Source organism: Pituophis catenifer, unplaced genomic scaffold, assembly GCF_029215685.1.
Source record: "Pituophis catenifer annectens isolate HBS135680 unplaced genomic scaffold, rPitCat1.0.hap2 SCAF_2, whole genome shotgun sequence".
NCBI lineage: Eukaryota > Metazoa > Chordata > Lepidosauria > Squamata > Colubridae > Pituophis > Pituophis catenifer.
The window spans coordinates 270228323-270251806 of NW_027256882.1; the positions used below are offsets into that span (position 1 = coordinate 270228323).

General features: G+C 36.8%; 1 protein-coding gene across 1 annotated transcript in view; it reads right to left on the bottom strand.

The window, feature by feature from the left end:
* Nucleotides 1-6505, bottom strand: part of NDUFS4 (NADH:ubiquinone oxidoreductase subunit S4) — a 39644-nt gene extending 33139 nt beyond the window's left edge. Inside the window, exon 1 of the mRNA XM_070935894.1 lies at nucleotides 6361-6505. Within this exon, the coding sequence (XP_070791995.1) occupies nucleotides 6361-6482 (122 nt within the window). The 5' untranslated portion in view covers nucleotides 6483-6505. The remainder of the gene's footprint in view (nucleotides 1-6360) is intronic.
* Nucleotides 6506-23484: the final 16979 nt, after the last annotated feature.

Here is a 23484-nt window from a genome sequence, read left to right on the forward strand (position 1 = left end):
CAAGATCATCCAAGGTTTGAAGATCATTCTGGCTGCCCAGCTAAAGCAAGCAAACAGCAGCAGCAATGTAAGAAGATGCTGAAGCAGATTACTGCTTTACTAACAAAAGCATTCATTCATACTGTGCGGAAAAAAGCAATGGTAAACCTCTCTTGTATTTTTATTAAAAAAACCACATAGATAGAAAATATACAATAACTGACAATATAGGGCCACATGATAGGCCCTTTCAGGTCTAACATTAGATTAGGAGCTAACCTGTGAAGTCAAATTTGAAAGAATCTCTTTTCCACACTGAAATCAGTTTATAAACTTTAGGGATTAGACCATATTGAATTATACAAATTAAAATTGTGGGATATAAATCAAATAATTAAATATGTAAATTGGGACAGGTAGATTAATAAGTGGAATTATTAAAAATAAATTATGACACTTTTTTTAAAAAAATTACTGGATGTTGAATATTTATGAAGTCAATTCAAAGTGTTAATTACTTGTTTATCAGAAAGAAGGATTCTCCTCCATTAAAATACTCAGAATATATGAATCATTTCTATGAGGGTCCCAAATTAATGACAGGACATGGATATTTTACAAGTGAGAGGGTCTTTTCAATTATAGTCTTCTGTCCCTAGAATTCCTTTTACTAAAAACAACATGAAGCCTATGTTTTGATTTTTCAACATGTATCCTTTTATTGTCATATGCATTTGAAGAATCAATTCTTTGATACAGGTAGTCCTTGATTTACAACAGTTCATTTAGTGACCATTGAAAGTTACAATGTAACTTTCTGAAGTACTGAAAAAGTGACTTATGACTATTTTTCGTGTCCCTGTGATCATGTGATCAAAATTTAGATGCGTGGCAACTGGTTTATATTTATGACCATTGCTAAGTCCCAAGGTCATGTGATGACCTTTTGCAACCATTTAACAAGCAAAGTCAACAGAGAAGTCAGATTCACTTAACAACCAGGTTACTAAATTATCAACTGCAGTGATTTATTTAACAACTGTGGCAAGAAAGGTTGTAAAATGGAGTAAAACTCACTTAATAATTGTCTTGTTTAGGAATGAGAATTTTGGGCTCAATTGTGATAGTAAGTTGAGGACTACCTGTACTGTGATTTTGCATTTTAAGTTTTTAATCTGTATACTTCACTTTTTGAGTGGTTTAAAAGTATAAATAAGTATTCTACTACAAAACCCACAGGAATTAATGACAAACTACTACCAAGATCGGAGAGCAACCGGATACATTCCTAATCAATATACTGTAGCTGCTTATGAAAAATATTCTTGGTACTACTTTTTATATTTTAAAATGAAATCCATTTTACTTTTGTCCTAGCAAGTTACAATAGATGACTGACTGATCCTAAAAAAAAAAAGAATTCCACAATATTTACTAGATTCTTAATAATTATCTTCATGTACTTTTATTAGCTGTGTAATGAATTTGTCATGGCTGGTAAGATAAATGGGGAAAGGTGAGGTTAGGGTGGGGGACCCAGGGCTGGGGATTGGGATGTTAGGAGGAAAAAACAAAAAGAAAACCATCAAACCACTTCAAAAAATGTCATGGGTATGTCCATAAATCAGCAGGAATTGAGCTTAACTTGAAGACTTTAGATTTAATCTGGATTTACTCATTAGTTTACAACAGGTGTGTCAAACTCAGATCAGGCCCATGGGGTGCTTAGATATGGCCCGTGTAGCTGCCCTGGAGACAGCAAAGGACCAGCCCACGGTTCCTCTGCCAGCAAAAATGGAGCTCCATTTTCATTGGCAGAGAGTTGCAGGAGGCCGTCACAGCCAAAAATGGAGCTTATGAGGGCTGTGGGTGGCCCTGCTGAGCTCATTTTTTGCTGGCAGAGAGTTGCAGGATGCCATTGCAGCTGAAAACAAAGTGGGAGGCCCTCCTGAGCTCTGTTTTCGCTGACAGAGCACTCCAGCTGCCACAGGTGCCCCAACACAAGTGATGTCGAGCTGGCCACGCCCACTCTGGCCCCCGAAGTCAAACACAACCCTGAAAAAATCAATGAAATTGAGTTTGACAGCCCTGGTTTACAACAATTGCATAGGAAATATATAATAAGTAAAGCTAAGTATCATTAGAGTATTGTTTTGTTACAGTTTGTGTAAATTATTCCTAATATTGTTAACTTATAACCCATATGCCTAATATTTCAATGCTTAAGAACAGGAGTGGGCAACTGTGGCCCTTTTACAACCTGTGGACTTCAACTCCCAGAATTCCTGAGCCAGTTTGGCTGTCTCACGAATTCTGGGAGTTGAAGTCCACAGGTTGTAAAAGGGCCACAGTTGCCCACCCTGCTTTAGAAAGCCATTAAATGAAACACACTTGATCTATTTTCAATGCTACATTGAAAGACATTATTACTCTGAACAAGAGAATGGTGAGAACAGTTCTTGGATCAAGTGCATTTTATACAATATAAACTGCACTTAGGAATAGCTGGCTGAGCATTTGTAGCTTGATCTAAAATAATTACATTTGAATGTAAAAGTTCAATAACTATGTTAATATAATTAAGTTTATTTTCTACTTTACTTAATACATTATTCTTTTCTTTTTGGAAAAAATAATAGCTGTGAAAAACTGTGTTATCATCAAGATTGAAAAACTAATTTCAAATACTGCTTGAAAATTCCAGTTCTTTTTGGATACAAAGACCTTAGAGATGGGGTTTCTCATACCAACAATCAAATATGTGTTTTGTAATGAATAATATTCTTGGAATGTTAATGACTGGTTGAGATATAATGGCTGGTTTAAAAAACCAGATTGGTCAAAAGAGGACTGTTTGCCGCAGAACAATATTGTCAGAAGTAAAAAATAAATAAATAAAGAAATACGACTTTGTAGAATTTGGGTTACAAATTAATTATATTCATGATATATTATTTGTAATATGTTCTTCTGCATTTTGATTTAATGGATACTTGGTAGCAATTAGGGGTATACTACCATCTTAGCTTTGGAAATGAGCATTCTGTCTTACAAAATGATGAACTAGCTTTTAATTAAGAGTAGCCTAAAGTATGGTTTTAATGTCTGATTTTATACTACTTAAGAGATGTTAAAGGTGTTACACAAACAACCACACCAATTGCTTCGCTTGCAAGGAATTGCTTAGCTTTTTAGGAATAGAATGAAGCATAATGTGCAATTTGCATTATGAAAGACATCCCTTTCATTATTGTAAAGCAGGGATGTGAAACTCGCGTCGTCACGGCGTCATTATGTGATGTATTGTGACTTTTTCCCCCCTTTATTAAACTGTGTGTTGAGCGTGGCCAGTTTATGAAGCATTTGGCCAGCGGGCTACCAGTTTGACAGCCCTGTTGTAAAGTATCATATTGTTTTCAGGCATATACAATTCAGTGGTGGGTTTCAAATTTTTTTACTACCGGTTCTGTGGGTGTGGCTTGGTGGCTGTGGCATGGCTTGGTGGGCATGACAGGGGAAGGATACTGCAAAATCTCCATTCCAACCCCAATCCTGGTGGCTCAGCAGACTAATAGCATTTGTGATTAACACCAGCTGTCTGCAATTACTGTAAGTTCGAATCTCACCAGGCTCAAGGTTGACTCAGCCTTCCATCCTTTCTAAGGTAGGTAAACTGAGGACCCAGTTTGTGGGGGCAATAAGCTGACTTTGTATAAATATACAAAAGTATGAAGGCTATTGTTTAATGCATTGTAAGCCGCCCTGAGTCTCCGGAGAAGGGCGGCATATAAATCAAATTAAAAAAAAAAAATATCCAGGGGAAGGTTACTGCAAAATCCCCATTTCTTCCCGATCAGCTGGGACTTGGGAGGCAGAGAATAGATGGAGGCGGGGCCAGTCAGAATTTTTACTACCAGTTCTCCGAAGTACTCAAAATTTCTGCTACCAATTCTCCAGAACTGGTCAGAACCTGCTGATACCCACCTCTGATATAATTAGGTTGTTTTTACAACATTCCAAATAACACTGATACGTCAGGTTATGCACTAATTTTCAGTAATAAAATACTTGGAGCTAATTCGATTTTGGCTATAAACTGACATAAATTCTTCAACATTGTTTTCAATGGTTTTGCATTTCTGAAAACTTTCACTTGGAAAAGTTAAGAAAAATAGTTTTACACTCTGGGTGGAGGGAATTTTATTGCTAATTGTACCTATTTTTTATATTGAAATAAAAAGATCATGAGAGTCAGTTTGATGTAATGGTAAAGCATTGGACTAGAAACTGGGAAATTCTAGTCCTACTTTAAGCACAAAGCCAGATGGGTAACCTTGGGCCAATCAATTTCTTTCAGCCCTAGGAAGGAGTCAAAGAACCACTTCTGAAAAGCATTGCCAGGGAAAATGCAGAAACGTGTCCAGAAATCTTGGAGAGAATTGGAAATGATGGAATGGAAGAAAAAAATCACAAACAATATTGTTCTAGAGAAGTAAAACAATGGTCTATCATAGCATTGGAAGCATAAAACTTCCGTCTACTCAAAAACTCATTTCTAAATAACCAAACTTTTGCACTACACTGGCCATAAATAATAGACCAGCTATTTATGTGGAATAATTATTTTTGCTTTCTAGCAAAAATATACAATTTTACATTGAGAAGCAAATCTATACTTTCTGACCAAAAATCTAAATCTATCTAAAGAGAGGCCTGATTCCTTAGAAACTTAACCATGATAAAAATTCTTAATAATCCATGCTTTGAAATTTTAAGAGTATCATTTCTGTAGATGAAACTTGATTCAATTGGCTATTTACTAGAAAAAGTAACATTTTATTAAATTGTTATGACACCCATCTCCCCTATAAGGTGACTCTGAGTGGATAGTTATTACCTAATGGCTCAGTGGCTAAGACATTGAGCTTGTCGATCAGAAAGGTTGGCAGTTAGGCAGTTCGAATCCCTAGTACAGGTCTCCTGCGTGAGCAGGGGGTTGGATTAGATGACGTCCAAGGTCCCTTCCAACTCTTGTTATTGTTACTACTAGGTAATTGTCACTTTTTCATAGACCCTGGAATCTAAAAAAAAGAAAGGGACCTGCAAATTTCTGTAGATAAAATTTGATTGTTTGTTGTTTGTTGTTTGTTTGTTATTATTTATTTATTTATTTATTTATTTATTTATTTATTTATTTATTTATTATTTATTTATTTATTTTTTATTATTTATTTATTTATTTTTTATTTATTTATTTATTTATTATTATTTATTTATTTATTGGTTTGATTTATATGCCGCCCTTCTCTGGAGACTCAGGGCACCTTACAATGCATTAAGCAATAGCCTTCATACTTTTGTATATACCTGCTTAGTAGGGCTTTTGGCCCCCCCTAAGCAGTGTTCTTTTTTATACAAAGTCAGCTTATTGCCCCACAATCCGGGTCCTCATTTTACCTACCTCGGAAGGATGGAAGGCTGAGTCAACGTTGAGCCTGGTGAGATTTGAACTCGCAGTAATTGCAGGCAGCTGGCAGCTAAGTTCTACTTAACAGCACTTTAGTCCGCTGCACCACCAAGGCTCCTTGCACCACCAAGGCTCCTATTTACTAGCAAGAATAGCATTTTATTAATTTTTTATGCCACCCATCTCCCCTACAAGGTGACTCTGAATGGATAGTTATTACTTCCAGATAGTGGTCGTTTTTTTTCACAAACCCTGGAAGCTAAAAAAAAGGAAGGGAACTGCAAATATGGGAAGCTTGGAAAGGCTTACATATCAATAAACCGAACCATGTTCTAGAAACATAACTTTCATCGTAGACACAAAAAGTACGATGTCCATTCTTTTCTCCTTATACAGAGAATCAGGAAAGGTAGCATTTGTCAGAATGACTGCTGTGACCATCCTATCTGGACGGATACACGACACAGCCCTATAGCTTCCATTGCTTGGAATATCAAGCTTCCCTGTTTCAGCCTGTTTCAACCACGTGTAGGAGGAATCCCATCAACACGCAAAATGTTTCACCGCACGTTTGAGAAATTCTGCTATTTCGGAGCATTCCCGCCTGGTTTCTTCTCAGATGCCGCAGCCTCCGCTTTTGTTTTGACAGCCTGCCTTCCGCTACTTCTCCCTCCAACCTCAAGAGATGGCAGAGGCGGGATAAAGTCCGCTTCGCCGGGGGCTCCTGAAGGGGATTCCAAATGGGGAGCGCAGCTTTTACAGCCGAAGAGGAGAAGCATCCGTTGCCTGGGCGGCTAAACGCCTTCACCTTTCCCACTTTCGCAGGACAGAGGACGGTGGGCAGGGAAAGATGCAATGATTGGGGGGGGGGGGTCCATCTAAGCCAAGGAGCCACCCGCCCCTTCTATAGATACCTGGCCCCAATGGCGAGGACAGCTTCGCTCCTTCTTCCTCCTCCTCCTCCCCCGCGCAGTAGGTGTCTCGCCGCAGCCGTTGTCATTGAGATCTCCCGCAGCAGCAGCACCGTCGCCGCCATGATGGTGCGATCAGCTGTTTCCGGGAAGGGGTGCCGCTAGGGACAAACTACCTCCGTCTTCGTCAGGAACGCGAAGCGAAGCCACTGAAATCGCCGACGCTGGTCTACCGGACGGGGAAAGCGGGCTTGGAGGGTGGTTACTGCCAATGCAAAATAAAGAGCGGGATGGTAGCGGGCAGGGCGATGTGAGAAGACGATACTTTAGTCCCTTCTGAGCGTTGGATGGTGGAAGGCGAAACTTTGTGAAGTCGAGTCCACCGTTGAGTTGACTCTTGCAGCCCCCTGAAAAGAAGCAAGTTTGTTTTAGGCGTTTTGTCTTTTGGTGCAGGAAAAATCTTCCGGTCTCATGTCGGTTTACGGAGGAATAAACGTTTGCATTTGATGGGACCTATGGAAGGCGCGTATAGAATTGCAGCTAGGAGGGCTAGATAGTACAATAATAATAATAATAATAATAATAATAATAATAATAATAATAATAATAATAATAATAATAATAATAATAATAATAATAATAATAATGACTTTAGGATTCAGACTGACAGGCACTTGCTCCACAACACACCTGACATAACAATAGTTGAAAAGAAAAAAGTATGGTTCATTGACATTGCAATACCTGGTGATGCACGGATTGAAGATAAACATCACAAAGTACCAGGACTTGCAAATTGAAGTTGAGCGACTGTGGAAAAAGAAATCGTGTATTGTCCCGATTGTAATTGGAGCCCTTGGAGCAATACCCAAAGGGCTACCCCGCTATTTAGAAATTCTAAATTTGCCAGACTTTAACATTTTGACTCTACAAAAAACCACCTTACTCGGAACAGCTTACATCCTCCGAGGATACCTTAACAGTTCCTAGGTCCTTGGGTTAGGACTCGAGCTGCTGAGCAATTAACTGGCCTCAAAGGCTGTGAATCTCACTAAAGATTAAATAATAATAATAATAATAATAATAATAATAATAATAATAATAATAATAATAATAATAATAATAAAAAAAACAAACAGTGATGCCCATTGTCATCTGGGCACTTGGTACCATGTCCAAGAATTTTATAACATACATCAGCAAATTGCAGTTTCCTGCAATAACACCAGCGGAACTGCAAAAAACAGTGCTACTTGGAACATCATACATCTTAAGAAGGTACTTGGTTGATACCTAGGACACTGGCAGTAATCCATATCAACCATTAGCACCAGTCAATGGTATTTGTGATGCATTTTTGAATGTTCAGTTGACTGAGTTTCATATTTAATGAATAAAGATAATCATCATAATAATAACAACAACTTTATTGTCGTTGTACATGTATACACACTATACCCATACAACGAAATTCACTTAACACCCAAAGACCAGGTTTTTCTGAAGGAAATGCCATCAGGAAAATACCATTTGGCGTAAAATGTGCATACTGTCTATCACGAAATGGTGATGCATATTACTAGGAAGAGTAATATTTTGTTACTGAGAAAAAGTGTAGGGGGGAAAACTTGACTTTCTTGCGCCTGATCCATTTCCTGCCTAGGAGGAATGCTTCCTTATATTTGGATTTGATTGCACTGCACTTCCGCATGTATTTATTTTAACTGCTACTGCATCCATATTTTATTAAATAATTCTGCAGCTCCTGGGTGGTGTCTGAATGGTGGGGCCAGAAAAAGAGAAGATAAAGTAGAAAGTCAGCACCCACCCTCCTAGAAGGATGAAATATTTTGAGGAATATTTAAAAAGGCAGATTATTATATTTCCCAGAGGGAGAAATGGAGAAGCGTGTTTTTTAGAGGCAGTAAGGAACCCCCACCTTTTCTTAATAATCCTAGTAGATATTTGGTGCCCATTAAGAAAGACTGGGCCAGCCTATCTACAAAACAGACCTTCAGCTCCAGGATGATGGGATTATCCTTCAGGACATAATAGTATTAAGCCACTACCATTTAGCAGAAGACACAGAGCTCACTACATTGCACAATCTCCTAAGGGTATTTCAGAACACAAGCCTTCATTGCATCATCTCAGACCAGTCCAAACTTCAACCAAACTTAGCTCAGACAAACACCTAGGATTTGTACTTTGCCTATAGCCCTGATGGCGAACCTATGGCATGCGTGCCAGAGGTGGCACGCAGCGTCCTCTCTGATGGCACGTGCGCCGTTGCCCCAGTTCAGTTCCGCTGCGCATGCACACGCACCTCCTGATGGCCAGCTGGTCTTAGGGTCTCTGCCATGCATGAATAGCGGGGGGTGCGGGAGGGGGAGAAGGTATTAAACCCCAACCCTTCCTCAACTCCAAGTGGTCAGCTGCACCAGAACATATGTGCTTGGTGGTTCTGCTTCACCATTAAACCCTCTTTCCAATCAGCCTCCAGCCTCCATTTTGTCTCCAGTGCCTTTCTCCCGGCTTGGAACTGAGCCAGATGGATATTTCTTCCCACAATAGATTTGAGGCTAGTCCGTTTAACTACTTGAGCACAACTACATGATTTTAAACCTGGATCTTGAGGAAATTGAGATGCAATGTAATCCTTCAATTGAGGAGCACTTAAGGTTTCTGCCCTCTAAATATCATTATAGCTGCTTCCTGATTCAGCAAATAAAGCTTTTTGTCATGAGTGATAATATAGATCAGACATGGACATTTATGCCACTACCGCCCTGCCACCTCTGCCCCTTTAGCTTTCTCTAACTGGCACACAAAGTCAATGTCGACTGGCGGCCCCCAGGGGGAGACCCTTCTCTGTGGGGGCACCTACCATCTGGAACGAGCTTCCCCCAGAGATACGTATCTGCGCGCGTTTCGTCGTGCTCTCAAAACTTTTTTATTTCGGCAGGCTGGCCTGGCCTAACTCTCCTCTTTTAAATTTTTAATTCGTTTGATTTTATAAATTGGGTGTTTTAATCTGTGTTTCGGCCAAAATATTTAATAATTTTAAGGGACTTTTAATATTTGTACTATCTGTATTTTATCTTGGCTGTTCACCGCCCTGAGTCCTCCGGGAGTAGGGCGGTATAGAAATTTGATTAATAAATAAATAAATAAATAAATAAAAATTGAAAATGAGAAATCAAATGTAAATAACTATGGCATGTGCGTATCCCTATTGGTTCAGCCCTCTATATCATGTGGTCCTCTGGAAATTGCCCACCCCTGATATAGATTAATACTCACAATATTGCAATTTAACATTTTACATTCACTTAATTCATAAAATTGAGCCATGAGTGTGTGTGTGTGTGTGTGTGTGTGTGTGTGTATTGTAAATACACACATAGACGGAGATGTACATATCATTTATATGCCTACTTAAGGCTATGAACCACTTCACCCTTTCCAGAAAAGGATATAATATTTTAAACCTAAAATAATGGAGCATCTGTAACCACACACTCTGCATCCCTACTCAGCTACCCCCTTTGTTAGTAAAAGTATAAGAAAGGTTGTGTGGCAATCACTGAACACTGATCTGCTTGTTGGTTCTGATGCATGAACACAACCACTATAGCTATTTAGTAAACCATAGCTTTGGTTGAAAGTTTAAATTAGCAAATCATTCACTTTGTTTCCCTGCCTCTCGACAGCATACAATGCTATTTTTCTTACTTTTAGATTGGATTACACACCATACCACATGTGAATGTAGCCATTTTGGTTTGTAACACATATTCCAGTAGCATATGCAGATGTGGTTTGACTATTGTCCAGGACTACACTCCAAAAAGAGGAGTAAAGCAAAGATAGAATCTAAAATGTGTTTGTTTAGAGTTGATTTAAACTACATCTGTTAGGCCTGTATAATTATTTTCCAAACATTTATTTAATAATTTCCCCATCATATTGCATTTTTAAATTCATATTTTGGACGCTGCCTCCCAGTTATTACAGGCCTTCAGACTGGGAACTTCTGGTTTACTGTGTTATATGAATACAGACCTGTTTTCTGCACGTACTGGCAGAATAGGGCTGCCAATCCTTCCTATATGCCTTTGCATTACAACACATGCTTTATCAAGAGAAGTGAATATTTGTGCTGAAGATATTACCAAGTTGGGTAATGAAATGTCTGCAAGAAAACAACCAAGCTCAAGGAGCACCAAAGATTCCATATATTAGTATATCATTTGTCCCTTTTGCTTTCCAGATGCCCATGCTACATGCTGCCAGAAGAGGCAATGCAAGTAATAAATGGAATACATCTAATACTACACTTAGGACCACTTCTGCACTCCCAGTTCATAATATTTCTAGCAGTCCCATAATTCATAGATATATAGAAAAGTCCACTTAATCCCTAAATTAAGCCAGCAGGATAAGACATCTTTCCAGTTTGTGAGTAGCCCAGAGACCTGTGGTTTAAACATTCTGACAAACAAACTATTGAATTAAGATGACTCCTGGGCTGATTCAGCAGGGTTATTTGTATGTTCTTAGCCAGCGAAAGGGAGTTCACCACTGAATACATCCAGTGAAGGGGCCCCAACTACCTCTCTGGATAATTGGTTCCGCTGTTAAACTCTTAGGAAGCTTTTTGGAGTATAAATTACTACAGATCAAACTGTTGCACAAGATTTGAGAGAAAAAAGTTGGCCACTCTCCCTGGCATGTTGAGAGTAATTCACTATGATATTTCATGAACTGATTGATGAAAGTTATGCAATAATGAAATGTTTAGTCTTGAAAGACTTGGTGTGAACTTTATTTAAATAGCACTGGACTAGTTTGCTACATGTTTAATGGAAGTTCAACTGAATTATGTAAATATTTTTCCCGGTATTTTCTATACAGTATGATTACTATTGTGCATATGTACCTGCTGCATTTATTTTTTAGAATAAACCTCATATGATTAACTGGAGCTGTTTCCCACTAAACAGCTTTAGGAAGGATGGATAGATGGAAGGTAGGTGATAGATTAGATAGATGGATGGATGGATGGATGGATGGATGGATGGATGGATGGATAGATGGATAGATAGATAGATAGATAGATAGATAGATAGATAGATAGATAAAGATACACATACATGTATAGACACAGACACAGATATAAATAGGTAGATAAACACTTGCAGTATATATACACATACACACAAAGAAAGCAAGAGCTAGAAACCAGGAACCTGTGACTTCTGTGTATATATATTCTGTTTTTACACACACACACACACACACACACACACACACACACACACACAGAGAGAGAGAGAGAGAGAAGGAGGGGGAGAGAGAGAGTTTTACCACTTACCTCCACATGCAAAGCTATTTTTCCTGACTAATGATTTCTATAAAAGAAAATAATAACTCTTTCCCTTGCTCTTTTGCATCTTTTAAAGCCCAACTGAACTTACTTTGCAATTCTGTTAGATAACAACAGATCTTATTTTTACACTCATACAATTTTCATAGTTCAAGATAAATGAAGTAGGCATCTAACATTTTACTTATAATTTTATGCACTCCCCAATAGTCAAAAGAGTGGATGGGAATGGGAGAGAGTGGGAGATTTGTTAAGCTTGCTGGACTGCACATGAAATTTACCATGAAGTCAGAACTATCTGGTTCTAATTTCAACAACACACACACGCACACACACACGCACGCACGCACACACACACACACACACACACACACACACACACACAGAGTCCCTTTTGTATGAGTCTTCCATAAAATATCACAGTCCAAGGAGGAAAGGAAAAATTAAAAACAGGCAACTTTTGCTACATTGTCCATTTCATATGCAACCAAGCATATGGCATAGTCCTATGAGAAAATTCCTCCTTTCCCATGAGTCTGCCAAATAAATTAAAGTAAAATATAAAATACAATTCATTTTAATGTGCATCATTTTGAAGCCATATACATATAATCATTTCAATCATACCCTTTCTTCCCAAATAAGTCAGAGAAGATTGCTTTGAATAGCAGCCTATTTCCAATGTTTTGTAAAAGTCCACCTTAACAGGCAGTAATCTGGAAAAGGGCATAAATGAAATGAGGGAATGGAGATTATTCTGAATATAACAACCCTGCAACTAACAATATGAATTTCCTCATGTGAAGTCAGAAATATCTGGAACATCTTCAATGAATCATAGTAACTATTACAATTGTTCACAGCTCCAACAATATTAAATCATGAGTATTGTTGACAAAAACCCCCCAAATAACTGTGATTTGTATATCAGTGATAAAGCCACCATGTTTTATTAAGCAATAGTGGAATAGCATTTAGCAGATATATTTTGCACTCTTTCAGGAAACTGTTTTCTGTTTTCTGTTTTCTGGTGATAGAGGCCCTTCTAACCCAGCTTCTTTTACTCTGACCAAGAATAGTTCTCCTAGATTTAATATAGAAATTCCTGAAGGTTCTGAAGACTGAGAACGTTTGCATCAAAAACATGGACTTTTTTCATTCAGTCATGATCTCAATACTATCATGGAGCTACGTGATTGACTGTTATTCCAAAATGCCCTACCACTGTGTACTTTTATAACAATATATATATTCAAATAATGTTAGGCCCTTTTTTTTGATGGGGCCAATACTGTGGTCTTAACAACCACAGCTGATACCAGAATTTTCATTTCTAAGCCAGGCAGTCTAAATTTTTTTGCCACCGTTGTTGAGGAAATCATTATAGTTGTTCGTGATCATTAAATCTTTGTTGCAAAGCAGCTGGGAAAAATTGCAAATGGTGTTCACATGACCTGGGACACTACAACCATTATAAATGCATACCGGTTGCAAAGCATCCAAATTTTGATCACGTGATATAACTTTGAATGGTCACTAAATGAATGGTTGTAAGTTGAGGACTACGTGTATCGGATCAATTGATAATCACAAATGCCAGTTCTAAGTTCTTACCTTTCCTTCTCCACAATAAATAAACAATATTGCACATGACCTGAAATGTTCAGAGTGTTTCCATATATTTTTCAGCAGCAGTCAGTAATATGCAATGTTGAACATCAGAAAACAAAATTATGACACATTATCAGTGGTGGGTTGCCCCCGGTTCGGACCGGATCACAAGAACCGGTAGTAAAACTGGCGGGAAGCCCCGCCACCACCCCAGATGTCATCATCGGCGATCTGCACATGCGTAGAAACTTCTGCGCATGCGCGCACAAAGCAAAGACATGCGCAATCGCATTGCAAACCAATAGTAAAGGTAAGTAGAACCCACCCCTGCACATTATGGATTGGAGCAGCTGTTGTTACGGCATGAATGCTTTTAGCAGTAACTACCTGTATTTGGTTCTGTTTATAATGCCAATCATTTAGGTGAAGTTTTTTGATATAAGCAATTGGGAAATGCAAAGGACAGGCTGTTCACTATTTTTCTTCTTGGTACAACATTTATATGCTGCACTTTATCGCTTAGAAACAAAAAGTGAAAGAAAAAAGAATTTTTGGTGTTTAAAGACATTCTAAAATTGCATTTCTTTGTTCCTTATGTACTGTTAAAAAAATAAATTTGTTGACATCTACTATTTTATAAAACAATTCTAAAGATTCCCCCCAATGATGTTTCTATGTTTATGTCTGTCACTTTTTATAAAGTTTAGGAAGAAAGCTAAAATTCTTTTATAAACTAATATTGCTGACCTAGCAGGCAGAAAGAGACTTTTTTTTCCGACTTCAAACCAGCAGGATGAGTGAATGGTAGGCCACTAGAGTTTCCAAAGTTAAATTTGTTTCAGGCTTGTTTAGTGGTTGACAGTATTTAGAGACTGTTCTCATTGTTTGACGTAAGGCAGGGATTTATTCTTTTCTTTTCTTTTCTCTTTTCTTTTTTTCTTTTCTCTTTTCTTTTCTCTTTTCTTTTCTCTTTCATTCACTACACAAACAAGCCCCCTCTTTCTTACAGCTTCTTCCATGGGGGTATATTTGGTTATGTTTTCCCTGAGGAAAATGAGGTAGAACAGATTTTTGTCTTTGAATGTTTAGAACCATATGCTCTAAGTTCTTTTTTTTTTTTTCAGATCTTGTTTTTTTAATATCTTGGGCGTGCCTAAGTCAGACTTGAGCCCTGTGAACAATAAAAGAGAAGCTACTCATAATGGCTCTTGTGCCTCAAGCAGCGTAAATCAGACACAACTTGGTAGATAATAATGTTAAATGCTAATCGTTCTTTGCTGAGAAGAAAATCTCTCTTTGTTGTTTCTTTTTGAAGCCTGGTGGTAGGAAGAAACAGAGACTTTTGAAACTGTTTTAGCAAAGCCCCAACATATTGTACATTTGACGGATGCCTTGTCTACTAGAGCTCCGAGCTCAATGCTAAATAGACTCTCTTTTCGCTGATCCATCTTTAGAATGCCTGATATTTTCAACAGTCTGTTCCTTCCCCCTCCCCTTCCCTCAAGGGCTGTCAACAGGCCATCAGCACAGCTGTTGAGCCAAAGATATTTCTTTGCTGTGTTACCTGAGATGCCCATGTTTGAATGTGGTGTCTCTAAGTTTGGCACTATTTCCTATTCTCACTAAAGGTGAAGGCTTATGTAAACATTTTCAGAGCACTAGGCTTGAGCTGGAAACTTGCATTACCTTTCACTTCCTGGCTTGAGCTCTGAAAAGAAGCCTTAACAAATTTGCAATAAAAGCCAGCTGTGGATAGCACTGATTGGCTAGTACTTGTGATGTCCCTAAATCCCCTTCTAATCCTTGTTTTTCAAAACAATCCAGCTTTAAAAAAAATGGACAAGGACATAGACAAGTAGACAGAGCAGTTAAATGTTTGTTGCTATTTAATAGTCTATTGTGAGCCATTTATAAATTGTTTTTATTGAAAAAATTCTCTAGAAAAGTTTCAAAGGAATGCAGTATTTTAAAAAAGACATTTAAAAACAAACAGGTTGTGAGAAAAAGCAGTTACCCGCTGAACTAGTATTAATTTGATATTATACGAAGTCTAAATACCTTGAGAGTTTTGAAAAATACACCAAGAGAGGTTATTTTTAATTGTAAGTAAATCTTCAGCTGGGTTAGGATATACTTTAATAAATGAGTGGAAAAATCCAGTTCCTAGCCTTTGGTTTAAGATTAAGTCACATAGCATAAAACATCCTAAAATTCTAAAATCATCAGTCTTATTTCTAAATTATATAAAATTGTTTCTTACTTACATGAGTTAACTCGTCACCATTAGTGATCTTCCCACGCAATCCATCACTCAAGGCCCAGTAGACCTTAACAGCAATCTGCGTAATCTGGCTCACACTGGATTCTTCGGTGAACTTTGACGATAATTAATTAATGCAATGTTTTATTTTTGGAAACTCAAGGTAATGTACATATTACCTTCACTACAGCCCTGTTTTATAGATTGGATTGGGAGATAGTGACTTGTCATAAATTGTCCAATGAATTTGATGGTCAACTAGACTGTGTTCAGAGAACATGCCACACTGGATTGGTTGTTAATTATGTTAAAAGTTTTGTCGCTTTACCCAGAAAATAATTGTCTATTATGCAAACCTGGAAAACAACTGCATTTTGTAACTAGGTGACATGAATTATGGAAAAATAGTCTGTATTGCTGTGATGTTTTCATGAATTCAGTTTCTTTTATTGTTTCTTTAATCTGTTTTGCATATTAATAAACCTCAAAAAATCCTGATAAACCTTGAGAGAAGATTCATTATTGCTAATATTTTTCTTACATATTTCTTTCCCTTCTGCTCTTCCCCCCCTCTGGTTAAGGGACAGTTCCACTTATTCTTGTATCATCATCATCATCATCATCATCAACAACAACAACAACAACAACTTCATTATCATTATCATCATCATCATCATCATCATCATCATCATCATCATCATCGCAAAACAATCATAAAAACTTGAACATGTAAACTGGCATGAGAAGAAATTGATTCTTTCAATTTTACTTCTGTAACTGCTTTTCTCCCTGCAAAATGAAATCTATACCTGTCAGGTGTTGCCAGCAGTACAGCGTTGCTATGCTATACATTTTCCTGCCAGATGGAATAACCACTTTGAGCAGGTTTTCACAACTATGTGTACCACCCTTAGGGAGGTGCAGATGCCATACAGGGGAGATGTGAAGAACCTTTCAGTTACATTGTTATAATAAATCCATCTTTCTTGAAATTTCATTGCATTGTTTTCATTGTTCATTTCAGTGGTGGGTTGCCCCCAGTTCGCAACCCACTGGCAGGAGGCTCCGCCCACTGACCCCACCCACTGATGTCATCAAAACGCTTTGCGCATGTACAGAAGAGCGTGCACGTGGCCCCGCTGTGAACCGGTAGTAAAGGTAAGTAGAACCCACCCCTGGTTCATTTGTGTTCATTTTATATATAATACATAAATATATACCTGCAGCAGTGGTGGGATTCAGCCAGTTCGCACCACTTCGGGAGAACCGGTTGTTAACTTTCTCAGCAGTTTGGTGAACTGGTTTTTGGAAGAAATCATTAGGGCAGAGAACCAGTTGTTAAATTATTTGAATTCTGTCACTGACCTGCACCATACATACATATATATACGCACACATATATATGTATTAATCACTGTCCATTTTAAATATGTAGCGGAAAGAGGAAAGTTGAGAGTCCACAAGGTTGGTGCTATATGGAACAAAACTGACAGTTGCAGTATCCCAGGCTCATGCGATCACCATTTATAACCTTCCAACAAGCAAAGTCAAGGGGGGAAAGCCAGATTCATTTAACAACCAGATGGTTCCCTTAACAACTGCTGTGATTCACTTAATTGTGGCCAAAAGATTGTAGAATGGGGATGCAATTCACTTAACGCTGTCTTGTTTAGCAATGGAAATTTTGGTCGTAATTTCCAAAACTACAAGGATGACCAGAACCTTTGAAAATATGATTGTTCTTAATGTTTCAGTAGCAGTTTCAATCTGTTGCTGTTTCAGTACATTGCATTTCTTTATATGCCTTACTGTAGTTACCTAAAATGAAGACATTTATTTTCCAATGATTTATTTATTTTTTTAAAAGTGAGTATATTTCGTAAATTTCTTGAGAATATTGTATTGGTAATTTTTTCTTTCTATCTATTTTTGAATAAATATGGTGTTCTCCATTTTTATATTTCTTTCTTCTTATCAGGCAATTAGGTAACATATGTTAATCGTGAAAGTGCAGGATATAAATTAAAATGGAAAATGTGTCATATCTCACATTCCAGCCGTTAACACCCCTGACAATGTATACCTTCTATTGAAAAGTGAGACATATTGAATTCATTGAAGCTTATTCGCCAATGGAGCTATCTTTTCTTGTGATCTCCTAAACTTGAAACAAGGTGGGTGGGCGGGCAGTCATTTTTGCTGGCCATAACTGAATAGCAGGTTCTTGGATAATGTTCAGTTTCCTGAGAGGCCAATTTAGGAGGATTGACTTTTGGACACAAGTATATGATTGCACCTCTTTGCTGTTGTCCTGTCCTACACAATAAACCCCAGCAAATCCATTGGATTTTCTGTTTTGGCATTGTCTAGCGAAATACATTGTTGGCTTACAACCCTAGAAATTAATTAGACCAACCTGTGTTCTTCTTAATTAATTAGGAATTCCAATTATCCAAACTTGCATTATCATTCAGACCATGCAATAAAATGAAATGTGGGGTAGTATAATAAATATTATACTACTATACTGAAATACTATAAATAAATTACCAAAATAACAATATATAAATGAGATTTTTTATTTTATTTTACAGTACCGAGGGAGAGATCCAAACTTAAAGAGTAATTAATAATAATGTGTGTCTTCTTTTTTTCCACAGTGAAGTGAAATGTATACTTCACCACAGAAAAGTAATCTGATAAACTTATCAAAAGGTGACTCCATTTTTATTCATATATATCAGGTTTTAAATTATATCATCTTAAATTGTACAAGCTTAGATTTCTTTAAGTCAAATGATAAATCAGGGAGCTATACTATAAAATTGGAGAGAACAGGATGGTGGTATCCCATGCTATTAAAAGGCTTAGCATATTAATAGCCCTTCGTCATTATCAAGCATTCAGCTGCAGGATTCTGTCATAGAGAAGAAAAGGCTTCTTAACCCAACAGGAAGCATTGGCAAAGCAAAAGTGACATTAATTCTCTATCCCATGCAACCAAATTCTTGTTTTTGAGAGGCACCTCAAAACATCTTCTGCAAAGTATGTTTTGCAAAATCTACGATTCCTAGACAGTATTTCTTTACCTTATTTTATGTTTACCTTATTTATTTCTGTCATTTTAATTTGCAATGTGAGAATTCCTATTACAATACAGTCCACATCACAGTATGTCACCTTTGAAAAAATTACAAATGCACATTTTTCATTACCCATTTATCAAGGTTTCCTTTGACTGCTCATCAATAATTCGCCTAAACTGATCCTTTCCAGTCAAAATTTTATTTATTTATTTATTTTGTCAAGCATGTATTTCATGACAGATACAAGTGTAAACATAATTATAAATACATGAAAAGAATACAAATAAAAGAAAACATTAGCACAGGGATGGTAAGCACACTGGTGCGCTTATGCTTATAAAATTAAAATAAATTTTAATCTATGCATTCTTGTTAAAAGAGTGTTAATTGCATACGGCAATGTTATTTTTTAGTACTACTATTCCAAATTTTATCAATGGAACTTTGGGGAATTTATGAAGTATCAATTTTATTTAAAAGTGTCTTTCATGTATGCATTATTGTTACAGACCTGTTCCTATCATAGTTGTCCTATATTATTTATATTGCAAATTATTTTTTTCCTTTCCATTAATATTTCAAAAGAAGTCAAATAAACATTTAATACCGATCACCACTTCTGTAACAAATCAGAAAATCAGACTTAAATAAGACAGAGTGCATCAAAGATTATTGTAATCCTCCCATCAATTCCCATTAGTTTATGAAATTTATTAAAAAATCCTTAAAACAAAATAATTATGTTGCTCTTTTTATTGAATTTATAATGTTAGTTTTGCATAAATGCCACTTAGTTAATACAGGAGTTTAAATTACCCATGAAGTTACATTCATTAATATGCAGCTGAATTAAATTTTACTGTCCTTTATATTTTCAACTTTAATGAAATTAGAATTTCTTCATTAATCTAGATGAAAATACATCCAAATATCTGAGTGACAATCAGCCATTTTCCCCTGCATAATTGAAAACGCTAGTTATAATTTCTAATGCCAGATACCACTTTGGATCATGGAGTCTGGAAATCTGCATGTTCTAACACCATTTTTTCCTGACTTTTCAGATATGTGTAAGATGCTTTGCTCTGCTGTCAAATGTTCATTGTGTGAGAACATGGGGGTCTCCTTAGATACGATATTCAGCCTGGAGAAGTCCCTAACAAAGGAGACCAAACTAGTTCCTAACATGATATGCTTCCATTTTACATGCAAAACAATTTTTTACTTAGGTAGATCTTGATGTATAATCTGTTATTCATGGATTTGTAGAGTGAAACTCTAAATTCCAAGAGCTACCTATGTAACAGAAGTTAATTTATTAAAGAAGATAGTCTCTTAAGAACAAATGTTAAATGTACTTATATAAAAAAATGACTATGTTACATGAAAATGCTCATCTTCACTTTGCCATAATGAATGTAGTTAATGTTTCTGTCAGATATATTGTTTTTACTTGCAGCTCTTATGTACCTTGGTCTGAGTTGGTTTAGTTTAGGATAGGGGTGGGCAATTGTGGCTCTTTTACAACCTGTGGACTTCAACTCCCAGAATTCCTGAGACAGTCAAGCTGTTGAAGTCCACAGGTTGTAAAAGAGCCACAATTGCCCACCCCTGGTTTAGGAGATTCTGTGGGGGATTCCCTTATATATGTGCTGGAATGGAAGTGTTAGGCAGTGGTTCCAATCATCCTTTCAATTTTTCCTAGTAGTGAAGATCAACATTTGATTGGTGGCACTATGTGAAATTTTAAAAATGGGTACATTTATGTGTCTAGCATTGCTGAGAATAATGTGGGGGGTAAAATGGGACCACTTTAACAATGAAGTTTGTTAGAAGTCTTGAGTTTAATTCTTTTCTTTTGAAGAGTAATGAATTTAGGCAGCAGTGACGCATTAGCCTGTTTTTCTGATCTGGAGAATAACAGAGGCTAAAACTACAATTAAGATTAATAGTAAAGGCAGAAATAAAGAATAATTATGGATATCAGCCATAAATTCTGCATTTCTGATTAAACATGCATAGATTTGACTTATTCAGCAGGTTGATTATTCAAAATGAATGCACGAAAGCTTTTGGATTTACAAGATAGCAAAACAATATTGTATAGAAAAACAAAACAAAACAAACTTTCTAATGCGTAAAGACAAATCTTGTCAGATTTGCTTTTAATTCATTACACACAGGGTTCAGTTTAAAATAGGACATGGGCTGGATTTGTTTTCCAGATTAAGAGTAGATTTCTTTAAAGCATATGCTGTATATTGCTAAAGTTTAATTAACATTAACTCCAGTTTTCATATTTTCCCTGACTTATGGAGAAAGTCCGTTATAGCTGACCAACAAGACCAAGAAAAATGGGGGAATTTAGGGGAGAAAGTGATATTCTAAGTGCAATAGAAAATGAGTTACTGACTTTCTTGGAAGGTTTGCCCTTGTACAAACAAGGTTCCTTTTTTGCAGATTAATAGGGCTAGATTTAGACCGGCATCTGACTCCAATGTAGCTTTGCCAGGCTGAGAGGGCACTGCAGTTGGAAAACACCTGTTGTGGGATGTGCATGCAACCATGTACAAGGGCAAACCTTCCAAGAAAGTCAGTAATTCATTTTCTATTGCACTTAGAACAGCTGAAACAAATGGTACATGCAGTTTATCTTTATTTGCAAATCTGACAGCACCTGTCTGACTGGATAATAGTGCTTTCAATGTCTTTTTCTTTCGTTTTTGAAAAATATGATTTGTGGGGAAATGTACAGGATTGGTGACCATGCAAAAATCCTATGAGGGTGAATCAGATTCTGGCAAACTATTTATTGTCCATATTTAGTAGGCCAATTGTTGATCAGAGTATTAAAAGACCACAAAAATAATAACAATAAGTAAAATATAATAAATATTGAAGAAACCAAAGATGCTTTCCTGGAACATTATATGCATTTTTTTCAACTGTTGTTCTCCAAATAAGTCAGGTCTGGAAAATCAAAAAATCCCAGATATCGTGGCCTATTGTGAGGTGACTATTATAAGGACATTATTTATGGTTCTGTTTTTAAGTAAATGTTGACTGCTGGCAATGGCCTGGATAAGAGAATTTTCAGAAGTGGTTTACCATTGCCTTCTTCCTGAGACTGAGAGGGTGTGACTGGCTCAAGGTCACCCAGTTGGATTTGTGCCTAAAGAAAGACTAGAACTCATGGCCTCCCAGTTTTTAACCTGATGCCTTAACCACTACACCAAATTAGTTCTCTTCTCAATGATACTTATTGTTAAACACACCATACATTCAGATATGTAAACTCCATCAGTGTAAATCTGCCATTAATATTTTGGCTAATCTAGACTAGCATTACTTTTCATTCATGTCTGATTCTCAGAGATTGCCTGGACAAGTCCCTGCAGGTTTTTTTGGCAAGGTTTTTCAGAAGTGGTTCACCATTGTCTCCTTCCTAGGGCTGAGAAGTCATCCAGCTGGCTTTGTGCCTAAGGCAGGACTAACTCTCTTTCTAAGGGCCTGCAACCCCATTATTATTTTCTTACTATATTAGTAACTCTGATCTTCATTATTATCAACTTATTGACGCCTTGCTAAAAACTTGACTTTACTGGGCCTTAGATATGTTTTTAACAAAGATCATTTAATGGGAAATGATGTTCTCAGTAAAACAGAAGTTCCATGTGTATATATAGAATATTGTTGTTGTTTTTTAAAAAAAGAACAATTTCCCAACCTCAAGTGCAATATAAAACACAGGAGGAATTGCATGAAAATCTTCCTTTAGCATCTAAAATCTTCCTTTATTTATTCTATTTATGTATTCATAGTTATAAAATATTTATAATAGTTATTTGCTGCCCATCTTACAAGGTAACTCTGGGTGGAGTTTGATTCTAAATTGGATTTCCTACTACTAAAAATATGGCACATAAAACAGACAAGGTTAATTAACTTCAAAATTTCATCAACAAAAGCTATGCTGTTTACTAATAATTAATGGCATATTATATTTAACATCAAAAGGAAGCAATGCAGGAATGTATTGCTCCTAAATTAAATATTCATCTTTCCTAGTCTGTTAAATGATTTGTTGCTATACATTTAGAAATACTAGCATTAAAATTGGCAGCTTTTATTTTCTCTTTCTAGTATCCTTTGGCTTGGACATAATCTCTTCTTGTTAAAGTTTCTAAAAAGAGGCAGGAGAGAATAAACTCCCTGATTTGGATCCTAACTTCATTGTGATCATTGTGTCACTTCACTGGATTCAAAATCTTCCATCACAATTAGCACCAGATTTCCTTCTCCTTCAATGCCCACAAGTTCTCCAGTCATGGCTTTTCAGTGTGAAGACCTGGAACAAGAGGATGAATTCAATAGCAACCCAAATTGGTGAATGAAGACTATTCTCAGGCTATTGTGCTAGTTAGTAGCATGTGGGGAGGTAATAACAGGGTATTATAATCTTCCTTAATGTCTCATCTACATATCAGTCTCTTGGGAGCTGAAACCTTTTCAGGCAGAGATTTCCAAAATAAGAGGTATAGATTTCCCAGGACTGCCAGTGTGAACATTAGTCATATAAAATAAGTAAAAACAACACTTAAACAACACTTGCCTTTTTTACTTCTTGTCCCCTGATCTCAAAATACTTGGCATATCTATAGCATCAAGGATCAAGCAGAAGTAATGATAAAAAAAATAGGACCACAAAACCTACTTTTAAATCTAAACAATTCTTTTTAAGGCTAGGTTTTGTATCCAACTTGTTTCAGTTTGTTTCAGAG